Here is a 14,086-nt window from a genome sequence, read left to right as displayed (position 1 = left end):
AGGGAAGCTGTGTGAGAGAAAGATGGTGTGTGGGCATGAATGAATCAAGCTACTTGTGTTTAATACATTAGCAGTCTTCAAGAACTGGTGGCCAATCACATGACGGATGAGTAATCAGCTTATTGTGCTTGTCTGTTGTCTCAGAGTGTGAGAAAGCTGCGGTCGTTGATTCATTTCAACACATTTTGCTTGCTCAGTAGGGCCACACAGAAGTGCAGTAATTCATCACTTTCATACAAGTGGAAAACTTTTTGTTATTTCTGTAAGCACTAGAGAGGTTTCTATTCTCCACAGCCCTGAAGAACGCGGTCAAGGACTCATCACAGTAATTATGTAACATGTATGCTACAAAAATGCTTCAGTCATTTAAAGGACTGTGAGTTCATTGTATCAAAGGAGCACACACACACATACACAAAGAAAGATGCGCAAATATAGCCTTGTGTGTACATGTGTTTACATTTGAGGTTGATAACATGACCTCATTCCCCTCGCGGCGGGTCACAATGCCATCTCTCAGTAGACTGTTTATTTCACACATCCTCTGACCAGCGGCCAGCTCCACAAAGAAAAGCCAGACCTTGAATCTTTTCTCATGTGTTTGTTTGCGTTTCTGGTCATGTGCTTATTCTGGCATCTGAAGAGATATTCATGAACTTATGTGTGTTTAGTGTCAGTGGAAGAGTAGAGATATTCAGCAGAGCCATTCTAATGAAGGCATGTACTGCCACACTTTAGTGCTAATGTAACTGTGCTGTGTGTGCGCTTTAGGACTAGGCTATTTCTATTTTAGGGTATTTTATGTATTAGCAAATATAGCCCATTTTATTCTAATGAAAAAGTATGACGCTGTATTTTTCTTTGAAGAAAATACGAATTTGAAGAATCTCAAGTCAATTTGCACTTACAGCACTGCATTTTAGGTCATTTAAGGGGTGATTCTTTAACGTAGAGCAATTTTACATCCCAGTACTGTAAAAAAAAAAAGGTTAATTTACTGTAAAAACATGGCACCTGTGGTTGCCAGAAATTCACTATAAAAATACTGTGGCGAAATTCCCAGTATGCCTGTATATTTATCTTATATCTTATTATAACATTATCTTAAAATATACAGACAGCCACCATAATAAAGGCTAAATAGTAAGTCCCATTATAATTCAGTTCATTGTAATTGGACTGTCCATAAAATATGACCAATACTTGTGTACAGTGCACAGGACCACAGAGACAAAATGCTATCAGGGCAACACACATGACAATGATGAAATAGACATTAACTAAATAACAAAATGTAACACAAACACCCTAATGTACATTACAGATAACAAAAACAAGAAGAAAACTAAATTATTTATTAAAAATATGTCCTTTTACAGTTTTTACACTACAAAACATCTGGTAATTCATAGTTATTACTTGTAAAAACATTTTAAAATTACGTTTTAATGGGATGTTCAACCATTTACAGTTTTTCATGATATATGGTACGGTAGCTTACAGAGAAGGGTTGATGTTTATTAAATTAGATGTTTTTCTGTATGAAGGTGACATTACAGTGATATGATTTTTCATTTTCAAGAACATTACATATTGTACACAACTTTTTTGGGTTAAAAATGATCCAAAATCAATATTTGAGCAAGTACATAACCAGCCAATGTTCAAAACGATCGCCTTACTTTAGCCCGATTCACAACGGTTTGCTTATAATAATGTTTTCTAATTTGAGTGGAACAGGTAGGTTTTCGCGGGAAATTCGAGCATGGCACTGCGTCATTACGTCACGTCTGTAAACATAAAGAAGTTATCCTGGCTACTAGGTTTGGCATGTGAGGATCCTGCAGGTGGTGGATCGTTTATAGCCTTTTCTCACAGCAGCTAGAATAATTAAATGTAACATTTTGATGGCGGATTGTAATCCAGAAAGGATTATGTGTTTATGAAACACATGTGAATGAAATTAAATTATATTCCAGTTTTAAATGTGCTTCTGATTACAGATTGCACAGGATTTGTATTTTAAAGACAACCAGTTCGAAGGGAGCATAGTTTGCTTTTTGGGTTAAAAGAATTTCTTAATATGAAATTAGAATGGCTGTGAATTAGATGTGATATGAGCTAACTGATCGTTAGATTTAATTACCATTGGTAGCGCCATTTATTGTAATGCTTTCTTCCTCAGTTGGTCAGAACAAACGTGGCAGACCTGTCACTTACTTGTTCAGATGGCAATATACTGTGAAAATTCTTATTTGGGTCATAATTCCAAGATGTAGGCTAGAATCTGTGATTCCTACAGTCTCCACACCAGTGCAGTGACTTACAGACTGCCACACATACTCCTCAAAACATTAGATTCATCTGAGCTGGAGCCGTGCCGGAGCACAACCCCACGCACGGAAGATAATTCCGCACAGAGCTGCAATTCCAGGTTTTCAAACAGAGATGGCGACAAAGAGGCAAAACTTACGGACCGCAGCTTTAAATATTATAATACAAAATAATATATATCATATAATTAACATCAAAAGTGACTACAGTTCTAAATTACTGTATGTTTAAAACTATGATGATTTAAACAAAGGGTGAAAATAAGTTGCTTTGGAAAAAAAGTATCCCCTAAATGAATAAAAGTAAATGTAAAAACAAATTATTACAGTTCCTGAAGAGTTGTGTCCTTTCCATCCTGACCACAACAATTAATATGTTTTTTTCAAAGGCTAGTGTACTTGTTTACCAAGCCTGATTGGTAGAGCATACTTGAGAAGAAACAGGAAGCGCGTGGTGTGACACTGGAAAATACAAGGCAAATAGAGCCTATCACTAAAAATATAGGTCATTTCTAATTAAGCTAGTTGCTAATTTATGCAAATGTGTGAACATATTACCTACTTAACTATGTTTATTTTGAGTAAATAGCCTACTATATAGCCTATAGGCTAGGCCTACTACAAAATGTGCTGTATAAGCCCTAGTATTACAAAAAAAAAGAACCCCCCCCCCATCACATTATTTTTTTCAAACACATCACAATTTCAAATTTCTAAATGCGTTCATCGTTTGTCCAGGCGACAGTGTCTGAGGCACGCAGGACCCTTTCACTGAACGTCTTTATCGGGTTATTCATCCGTTCTGCAGGGTAAACACTTCTGTCATGGCCAGCTGCTCCATTGAGAGAGTTTACCCGTATTCTGTCCGCTCGGCGGGCTGGTGATCCTTCAGTACGCCCTATGCCTCGATGACAACCCGCGGGCGAGAGCGCTTAATGAGGGAAGCTCAGTGAATGTCAAAACCAGCGCGATGCGTCATGCATCACCACGAGCCCTGCGGAGGCGCGACGCGCTGGCACACTACAGCCGCTGTAACGCAGTAAATCACTGATCTTTTCTGAGTGTGTATTTTTAAGACTGAGACAAATTTACAAGTGCATTCATCCATTCTAAACATGTAATTAACAACCGAAGTGAACGTGCGAAGTTTCTTAGCAATTAACGAAGTCAGCTCTATGTGATAGTGAAGGTGTCGTGAGGAACGCCACCATCTCTCCTTGTCACCAGCAGAGGGCGCGCGCGCATTGTTTGGAGCAGCGCGCCTCTCCCATGCCTCAGGTGCAGTGTTAGCCAGCAGCCTCTCAAGCATGGATAAGGATTATTCATTTTGACCGTGTCTGGGTAATTTAGGGATTTGAGAACCTAACGGCCTCAATCCCTGTACAATATAGCACAATAGTATTTACTGAACCTGTACAGTAGATGTTTGAAAGTAAAATACAGTACTGGGTAGGCAAAGAAATCATTTTAATCTCACTTAGTCTTATTTGAAACTTTTTGTCCCCAGAGAGAACATAAATAGACTTTCCTTCTGTGGTCCATACAAATGTGGTACATTTTTAAATAGTATATTTAGGGTAATTTATTCTATAGTTTATTCTTCCCAGTTCTTCCCTTTATTAAAAATGCATGAAAACATTGGGCATGATATTATTCTGAGTGTGTAGGCCTACTTACGAAATAAAGTGTAAACAACTTTAGATATAGAAGGTAAATGTAAATGTTAAATAATCTATATCTGCATATAAAATTTACACTATTTATTAGTTATCATTGTGTTGGTTTCCAAAGGTATGTGTTATCAGCACGATTTTAATATCAACAACAGCATTTTAACTTAGCGATTCAAACAAAATGTCTAAAAAAATAACATCTGAAAATATTTAGATATTTTTAAAAAGAAGTACTGTAAATTAAAGTATATTGGACATTTCTGTTGACATTTCAATCAAAGAAACACAGGACAGACCAGAGCTAGTTATCACACTTTTAATGCAGAAAATACTTCCCAGGGAATACTTATCAATGTTTAAGTCAATTTTAAGTAAGTCCATTTTTGCATAGGCACATTAAAGGCTACAAAAACCTATTGAACATATCCACTCAACGCACCTTAATCCTTTGTGACAACATGCCCCACCTTGCAATTTAAATGCCCTATTATACCCTTTTAAAATGTAAATAGTAAAACAAATGTGAAACATAAAGTAATTCCTGGAGCAACGATAATGTCAATATGTAAAAATGCTATATACATTTTTAACGTTTAAAACATTTTCGTTGTGAGCAAAAACTATTTTCTAGAAAGTTTTGAACTTTTTAACATAAAATAATAATTGTCAGAGTAATAGCCTAATTCTTCTAATTAGAAATAATTTTTCTCAATAAAAAGTGTGAATTAACCATTGATGCCACAAATACTAGCCTACCTGTGAAATGCCTATGACGTAACCAATGATAAACAATAATAAAAGAAGCTTGACATAGCTAGACATTTCTTCTCTGTGCAACTGGCTCTGTGTTTTCGTAACGGTGGTCGGCTGGGGCCTCACGTGCGGGTCTGGAGTCGAGTCGTGAGGCTCGCGCACGCGTCACTCCCACCACCCAAGCCACCGATAACCGGAAGCGACTATCATCCGAGATATTTGGGGAGACGAACGACAGCTGAGAGCGCCTTTCAATGGATAAAAACATCGCCGCGTCCTCTCGATCTGTTTGACAACAGCAGCGTTTTAGAGGGAGAAAAACACAATAGACGGAAGTAACGGGAAAAACGAAGTTATTGGAAATCACCGTCATCCAGGTTCAAACCTGACAGGCATTGCTATGGTGAGTAAAAGATCAATTCAGAAACGTCTAGAAAGGCCTGGAAAAAGAAAATCATGTTTTGGCTTATAACCCATAGTATCCAATTACGACCGCAAAGATCGTGAAAATAATGCTGTAAAACTGATATAAATAGGCTTATATATTTATCTCAAAATAGATATTTGTTTTTCAATAGACAGTTGGATGATTAGGACTTAGTGTCCTTTAGGCAAATGAAGAATATGATGATGCATTCATTTAAAGGTCATTCTCTGACTGCTCAACATCTGACAGAATGGGATTATGATCAATTGACGTAAAACAAAATAATTAATCGTATCCATATAAAGATCACGGAGTCTGAGGCTTATGTTTGCGTAGTAATTCGGATCATCCAGCCATTTATAACGAGATTTGGATCGCTGGCATTATGGCTTTTAGCCGTACCAGGGATTTTACGAAGGATTTGTGAATGTAAAAAACTGGACAGATGTTTGGGTTTCTGTCCGCTGGTTGCCTATGGAGATGATGATGGTGGTGCTGAATTTGGCTGATCTATCAAAATTAGGGAGATGCTGTTTGAACGAAGGACTGCGGTCGACTGTTTTAAGCTTAATAGAACGACAACTCTTGTTTTGAGAACTTCCCAAGATTTCCACATAGCACGTTAATTATACTGATAATGATTGTCATTGAAAAGAGGAGCAATCGCGACCCCCTTCCTCACATTTCCACACCCACCCACCGTCGCACACTGGCGGTACACGAGAAGGGGCTGAAAAACACAATCCGAGGACGCCCAAAACGTGCCAATTTGCGGTGTTAATGCGAACCTTTATGCCTCTAAAACTCGTTGGAGACATTTTTGGTCAGTAGTGAAAAAAAGGCACGCCCAGAGACGTTTTCTCTGTCGCCTAGACACCGTTTAACCCTTTGGGTGGGTTTCTCGTTACGTGGAATTACATCAATCTCGGTTCTTTAGTCGGTGTCGTCAGGGGTGGAAATGCAGAGCTGTTATAGCCCCGGGGTGTGTTTTTTGACGTAAAGCTGTAGAAATGGCCGTGTAAATGGTGTCATGTACGGAGTTGGTTGCGGTTTGGGTGGACCTCGAGCCTGCGGAATGGAAATAACCGGAGACGTCAACATGGCGACAGCTGCTTCGCCCCTGCGCTCGAGATGAATCCTCATCTATAAAGGTAGGGCCTTCAAGCTCACCTTGGGCTTCTGTCGCCACTCAGTGCCTAAAATAACAATCGTGCTAAACATCATCCGTCGACTGGAACCTTGTATTTGTTGAATGTGGATCTTGAGAGGTCCCCAAACGTTTGACCTGTTGAAACAGTACTTATAAGAAAGCGCCAAAATGAACATTAGTCCATTTTCAACGTTGTCTTGGGCAGTTGTTTACAATTTGCACTCTTTAGAAAGGTTGTTGTTATTATAAATAATAATAATATAAATCAATAAGTGAAATCCTAAGGAACAACCTGTACCGACTTAAAACTCATTTTGTGAATTATGAATTTCTGTTTATATAGCCTTTTAAATTGCTGTTATTTAATTCGCTGAATCAGTCGTGCTAAACACGTCAGCGTCAGTGTGTGTGAATAACTGGCTTTGAGAATAACGCGCGAATGTGACGCGCTGAAGGAAGCGCGTGGCGGATGACCTGAGCTGAGCCCAGGCGCACCTGTGTTTCAGCACCATGGAGAGCAGCTGCTTGCGAATCCCTATTATCCACGACGGAGCAGAACGATTCTAACGCACAGTTGAGGAAAATGTGTAAATTCTTGATTAGAAAACAGCAACGGCTTTGTTAGGAAATGTCAAGTGATGAGTTTAGATGCTGTGTGAGTGTGAAGGGTCACTTCCTCCACATCTGTCAGAAATAATCTTTGAAATCAATATGTATGCATGACTGTTTGACATTTGACGGAAAGGTTTGATGGTAAATTCTGACACATTTCGGATGCCTAGAGTTGGCTTGGAATATTTTAATCCACCATACTGTCAGGATCTTTCAATATCTTAGTAACATGAAGTAGCATGCAGGATCCACTAAGGTGACATGTTTTATATTGACAGTCTATGCTAGTTTAGAATTTTTTTATCAAGTCTGAACGATACACTTTTTTTTTTCATGGTAATGGCAGTATAATCTGAATTTAACAAGTTTTATCATGGTACCGGAGGAGCTTGCAGAATTTATCAGTGTTTGTCTGATTTTTGACAGCTCATCAAAATGATGAGTAGTAGCACCCTTGATTTTACCCAGGAGTATCTACTGTATATTTAAATTGTGCCAATGCCCACACCTCCTCTCTGAGGTTTGGTTTGACCCTGGAGACAGGTGTGCATTAGGGCAGGGCTGGGAGTAATGACACCCTAGAGGGTTGGCTCATTTTTGGAGGGGGGTTGAATAAGTGGATCATTGGATGAATGCGTGGATGGGTGGATGCATGGATGAGGGAGTTGTTTTTTTACCTCTGTCCTCAGAGGGAACAGGCTGAACTGGCTGGGTGATGGCAGGGAGAGAGAGAGAGAGACAGCTCACAGTGCTCACTCACAGACCCACAGGCACACAAACAATTGCTTGCCGAATATTAGTCACAGTTGCACACTGAAATCTAGCCCAGAGCAGACCAGGGCACCCAGGAAGATTTTGTCTAGAAGACATTGTTAGCAGGAGTTCTGCATAGAAAAACTGCACTTTACAGTTTAATGCAACTCAAACCTGGTCATTGCACCCTGAGTCTTAAAGGAATACTGTAGTTCACCTGAAAACAAAAGTAAAAAAAAAAAAAATTGACTCACTCTCAGGCCATCTAAGGTTTATTTGAGTTTGTTTCTTCATCAGAATAAATTTGGATGAAACTTAGCATTGCATCACTTGTTCACCAGTGGATCCTCTGCAGTGAGTGGGTGCCGTCAGAATGAGAGTCCGAACAGCTGATAAAAACATAACAGTAGTAAACAAGTAAAATCCACATGACTCCAGACCATCAGTTTACTTCTTGTGACTTGAAAAGCTTTGAGTTTATAATAAAAAAAATCTATCATAGAGTCCTCAAGCCGTAATATTGCTTTCTTCAGTGAAAAAGTCATTATGTCTGAATCAGGAGAGAATCATCAAGCAGTAAAAACAGTTCTAAAGAAATATGTCAGTGATGTGAGAAGACAACAGGTGATGGAACTTTTTTTAACAAACACACAGATTTTCACTTTACAAGATGTTAATTGATGGACTGAAGTCATGGTGAGATTATTTGTGAATCATTGTGATGTTTTTATCTGTTGTTTGGACTCTCATTCTGACGGCACCCATTCACTGCAGATGATCTAATAGTAAATAAGTGATGCTAAATTTCTCCAAATCTGTTCTGATTAAGAAACAAATTCATCTATATCTCAGGCTGGACTGAGGTTAAGCACATTTTCAGCAAGCTTTTGAGTGAATAGCTCCTTTAAAATATCTTTCAAATTATTATATCAATATATCTTATAAATATAAAGTGCTGATTTATTTGAGGTATGATTCATACTTTGGGCATGTAATTTTCATTCAGATTTGTATAAGGATGTTAGTAAAACAAGCTTTCCAAAATCTGCAACAGTTTTTTCACCTCTGCTTTTCAGTGTGGTAATTATTTGTGGAAAAGGAAAGAGTGAATATCAGATTTTATTTTGTCACAGACTCAAAGTTTTGCAAATGTTTTCATCTTCATTCATTAAAGGCAGACATGATCTATGCAGGATCCAGTGAGTTGAAAGGATACTGCTGATTACAGTGAGTTAAAAAAGAGACTACTGATTTTTCAGTTTGCTTGGTGAAATGTTTATTGCAACTACTACTATGCCTTTCCAGTTGGATGAGGACTGAGGTTTTGCATCGTGGGTGGTTTGGAGCAGTGTCAACAAGAAATCCTAGTTCTAGAAAATTCTAGAAACATTTTTTTTTATTTTCACAGCTGTCAACCGTATTGATTCAGTTTGATTCAGGTCAATTTTATTTGAACTTTAAAAAAAGTATTATCTAAAAAGGTAGCATGGTGCCTGAGCATTTGGATTTGGAGAGGCGTAAGTTAGCTGGAGATGGGTTGTAATTATACCATCTTTAGCATGGTTTAGAAAACAAGAATGAGGGCTTTTTTTTCTTTTCTTTTTTTTGTCTTGAATCCACCAGTTTGAATTGCAAGATTGTTTTGTTTAAGATGTATGAATCTGCGTGTTTTGGGGGGATGGGGGGATTGAATTTCAAAATCCATTTTTAGACAGCCAGATGCATGCTCAGGTGCCACTTATGTATGTAATCATGAATGTAATCATCTACCAAACCTGGGTTTTGGATTCAAGTGTGAGTTCTGTGACACAGAGTGTGTGTTACACAGCAAATAAATAAATGGACATAAAATATTGATTTGACTTAAAATTATGTGAGAGAAAAAAACAAAGCAATGTAGGAAATTAGTCAGTTATACAGTTAGACTGAGGAATTCTGTGATTGACCAATCACAATTAAGTACTACAAATTGTCATGTAATAAAATACACTACTGGAGTGGTTTGGCGTTGGTGAGATTTTTTAACCTTAAAAGAGGCAACGTATCCTGGGGGATACAAACATTTGAGAAGCTGTGGGGAGAAGCAGTGAAAGTGTAGATCTTATTTCTTGGTTTCATTTTGAAAGGGTGTTTGTTGTGAATATTTAGATGGGGTATTTGTTCTTTCTACATTCTTTGTTTAGCTCACAGGAAGCATTTAAAACTGCACTGCCGCCTGTAGTGGGAAATCTACTCACCCTCCAATAAAAGCTGATCTAGTTCACATATTTACACATGTTGGAGGGGATTTACCCGTTTAAAAAGCTGTTATTCAGCGTTAGCTTATTAGGTTTACATTGATATTTTATGAATTAAATGCTTACATTTTTTGTAATCAGTCTCTAAATGTTTGTATCTCAGGGGATATTGTATCTCTTTTAGGGGTATAAATCAAGATATAAAAACATATGCATAGATTCTGTGATTTTGTGGCTTGTGTTTTAGAAGATCAGATCTTTTTGTAATCTTGACAAAACACATATCGTTGGAAAGAACTGACAGCCAAGGTTCCATATTTGGTAACTGTTTTGTATTGGAAGTGATATTGTGACAGAAAATGATTGTTTTGTGACAGAAAACTGCATCAAAACAATCAATAGAGTTTAGGTGTAACCCAGTGGTTATTTTTGGTATAGTGCCCAAACAAAATCTCACAGGAGCCACTATTGTTGTGATATCAAATTTGGAACACAACTTTATTAGACATATGCCTTTGAATTCATAGAAATTTTAGAGTTCAACATATTTTATAAATACTTATTTTTAGGGCTGGGCAAGTTAACGCGTTTTTATCGCGTTAACGCATTAATTAATTAACGCCGACAATTAGTTTATCGCGCGTTAACGTACTTTTTATTTTGAAAGTCTGTTGCTCACTGCGTTTGAATACACATAGATAGACTGTAATAATACAACCGAATACAACACAAACCATGGGTCACAGGAGGGGTGGGATGTTTATCAGTAGGCTACTGGCTGCTTGGGATGAGCGTCATCACGCGTCTCAACCAATGAAAGCATTTGTTGTGTGCCTAAGAGAGCTACAGCGCGAAACAGAAAATATCTGGTGCGGACAGAAAAATGGAAAAAGGTACCGAAATCTTAAATGGACATTTTTATTTTAAACCTCTTCCACACGGTGGAGTTGATAGAACTAAAGCTATTTGTAACCACTGCAAAGCTGAATTGTCTTATCATCGGAGTACTTCGAGTCTGAAGTATCACTTAAATGCAAAAAAAAATGTTAACTGCTACTAACTTTTAACTGCTGTAAAAAAGCACTTTATTTGTTTAAAGTTTTGACAAACCAAATGTTATTGCACTTTTGTTCATACAGCAGTACTTTGAAAGAATAAAATTATGCAATACACTTCTTTTGATTTCATTATTGAATTTTGCGCATGCTGCGATTAATTGCGATTAATCGCAGAAAAATCATGTGATTAATCGCAATTAAAATATTTAATCGTTGCCCAGCACTACTTATTTTATATAAAATAAAATAAAAATAGTATACTACATTGTCTTTATTGTAAACGTAAACTTCTATAACTTTTTTATACTTTTGTTTTTTGAAATGCTTTCACTTCAGCAATAATCTGCTATGTGTCTTCATTAAAAAGAGACCAACCTTAGGTCTGTATTCCAAAGTGTTCAGGAATTACAGCCATGCTGTAGCAAGCATTGATAATCAAGTGTTCTGTTTTCAGTGAATTTATTCCCCCAAAGGAGCGACGTATCCTAGGGGATACAAACGTTCAAATCAAAAATAAGAGTCAAGTTTTGAAAAAAATCATGAAATTGTATTATTTAAGTTTCAATAAAAAATTATTTTCTGATGTCTCTTTATGATTTTGCCCTTTTTAGGGTTAATATGTTTGAAAGTAAAAACAGTGATATTATGAAATATTATTACGATTTAAAATACTTTTTATTAATATATTCCTGTGATGGCAAAGCTGACTTTAAGCAGCCAATATTCCAGTCTTCAGTGTCACATGATCCTTCAGATATCAGTCTAATATGCAGATTTTGTGCCATATAACCTTATTATCAGCATTGAAAACAGTTGTGCTGCCCAATAAATTGATACATTTTTGAACAACATTTATTTGAATTGATTTTTTGTAACAGTTTCAAAGATATTACAGTAATTTTTACTGTCATACTTGCTGAATAAAATTAATTTCTTTAAAAAAAAAAGATATATATATATATATATATATATATATAGATAGATAGATAGATAGATAGATATAGATATAGATATGGACCCAAACTACAAAGTATGAGCATTTCAATATTCACACTCATCTCTTTCCCTCCCTCATGCTTTCTTCATCTCTATATCTCTTTCTTCTTTTCCCCTCATGTCTTATATATACATCTGTTCTTTAAGACTCTGAATTTTGAAGGAGATGGGGAGTTCATAGGGGTCATGGAGCCCCTGGGAATGTAACTGATTCGCTCTGAGTACACGCCCAGTTTGGTGCTCACAGCTCTGGCCACAGCACTCAGGGCAGCACGCCAGACTGGCTATTTATGCCTGGTGACCCGCAGGCATTGCTGCTCTACTGTAACATACAGAGCTGGTACAACCATCCGGTTCTGTAAACACACACACACACACATGTTTGTTTCTGTGAATTGTGGGGACTTTCCATAGACTTCTAGTACTTTTATACTGACCAAACAATATTTTCTATCCCCTAACCCAACCCTAACCCTAAACCTACCCCTTACAGAAAACCTGTTTGCATTCTTACACTTTCATATAGACATTATTTACTATTTTAAATATTTTTTCCCCCCTTGTGGGGCTCCCCACAATGCCAAAAATTTCAGGTTTTACTATCCTTGTGGAGACATTTGGTCCCCACAATGTAGCATAAACAAGTAAACACGCACACAAGCTGCATCTAATGGCACTGCATGAATATTAACATCCTCTTTATTGGTAATTTTCTCAGGAATCTTCTCCCAAGTCTCCAGTGTGATGCTGATCATCGTTTAAATAAATTGACAGTGGTTATTTCATGTTTTAAATTGCCACAGATTGACTCAATTCATAAAAATGGACAACTTCCACTTTAATGATCAATCTCCTCTTGCAGCCACTGTGCACTGAACGTGTGATTTCCTTCCTTCAGCTCCCAGAGTGACCGGAGATTAGCTGGTGCAGCTACCAGAGCAGGATGTCAATATGGCTGCTCAGCTGCTCGTTCCACCCGGACCTGACAGCTTCCGGCCCTTCTTGCCTGAGTCTCTCGCTGCTATCGAGTGCCGCATCGCAGAGGAGGCGGCCCAACGGCCCAAAGGCGAGAGACGGCCTGATGATGATGACGAAAATGGGCCCAAACCCAACAGCGATTTGGAGGCGGGAAAATCCCTGCCCTTTATCTACGGAGACCTTCCGCCCAAATTTGTGTCCGTCCCACTGGAGGACCTGGACACCTACTACAGCAACCAAAAAGTATGTGTGATAAGATTTTAAAATGGAAGCTTGTTATTTGCGTTTAGACGGCCAGCAGGACTTCAGTCTGGTGTTATAACGTGTTTCATTCTCTGTAGTTACATAACACCTTGTGAAACAGATTTGAAAAGAGACTGTCGCAGATTGTGTGCACTGTAACCACAATCGTTTTTTCTCTGCTTCAGACCTTTATAGTATTGAATCGTGGGAAGGCTATATTCCGCTTTAATGCTACGCCGGCTTTGTATATTTTGAGCCCCTTCAATCCATTGAGGAGAATCTCCATCAAGGTATTGGTGCATTCATATCCTTTTTCAGCTGAATGGATGTACAGTATGTAAGCATTTAAACAAGGTATACATTAGTCTCCAGACTTTTCACTTGCAGCATACATTCTTGTCTCATTTTGATAGAACACTTAGACAAGGAACCAACATCTGACAATCTGACCAACATACACACTGTATAACATTCAAAAGTTTGGACTTTGGAATGCTGATGAAAGACTGCATTTATGTGATCAAAAATACAGTGAAATAGTAGTATTGTAAAAAGCCATTATGATTTAAAATAACTGTTTCTGTTTTAGTTATGGAATTTATTCCTGTGATGGCAAAGCTGAATTTTCAGACGTCGTTACTCCAGTAACGTGACATAATCTTTCAGAAATCATTCTAATATGCTGATTTGGTGCTCGAGAAATATTTCTTCTTATTATTGATGTTGAATACAGTTGTGCTTCTTAATATTTTTTTTTCTGGATTCCTTAATGAATAGAAAGTTCAAAAGAACAGCATTTGTATGAACTGTCACTTTACTGTTACTTTGACCGATTCCGCTTCTGTAAGTTTAACTGTTTGCTACCAAGCGCCT

The 14,086-nt window shown here is 37.6% G+C and overlaps 1 protein-coding gene across 1 annotated transcript in view; it reads left to right on the top strand.

The window, feature by feature from the left end:
* Positions 1-4,936: 4,936 nt before the first annotated feature.
* scn1lab (sodium channel, voltage-gated, type I like, alpha b) overlaps positions 4,937-14,086 on the top strand; it is a 40,797-nt gene continuing 31,647 nt past the window's right edge. The window contains exons 1-3 of the mRNA XM_058778340.1: positions 4,937-5,162; positions 12,891-13,213; positions 13,399-13,517. Of these exons, the coding sequence (XP_058634323.1) occupies positions 12,944-13,213; positions 13,399-13,517 (389 nt within the window). The 5' untranslated portion in view covers positions 4,937-5,162; positions 12,891-12,943. The remainder of the gene's footprint in view (positions 5,163-12,890; positions 13,214-13,398; positions 13,518-14,086) is intronic.

Source organism: Onychostoma macrolepis, chromosome 06 (assembly GCF_012432095.1).
Source record: "Onychostoma macrolepis isolate SWU-2019 chromosome 06, ASM1243209v1, whole genome shotgun sequence".
Lineage (NCBI taxonomy): Eukaryota > Metazoa > Chordata > Actinopteri > Cypriniformes > Cyprinidae > Onychostoma > Onychostoma macrolepis.
Note: the sequence above shows the minus strand (reverse complement) of the source record. Positions and strands in the feature narration are given on the sequence as shown.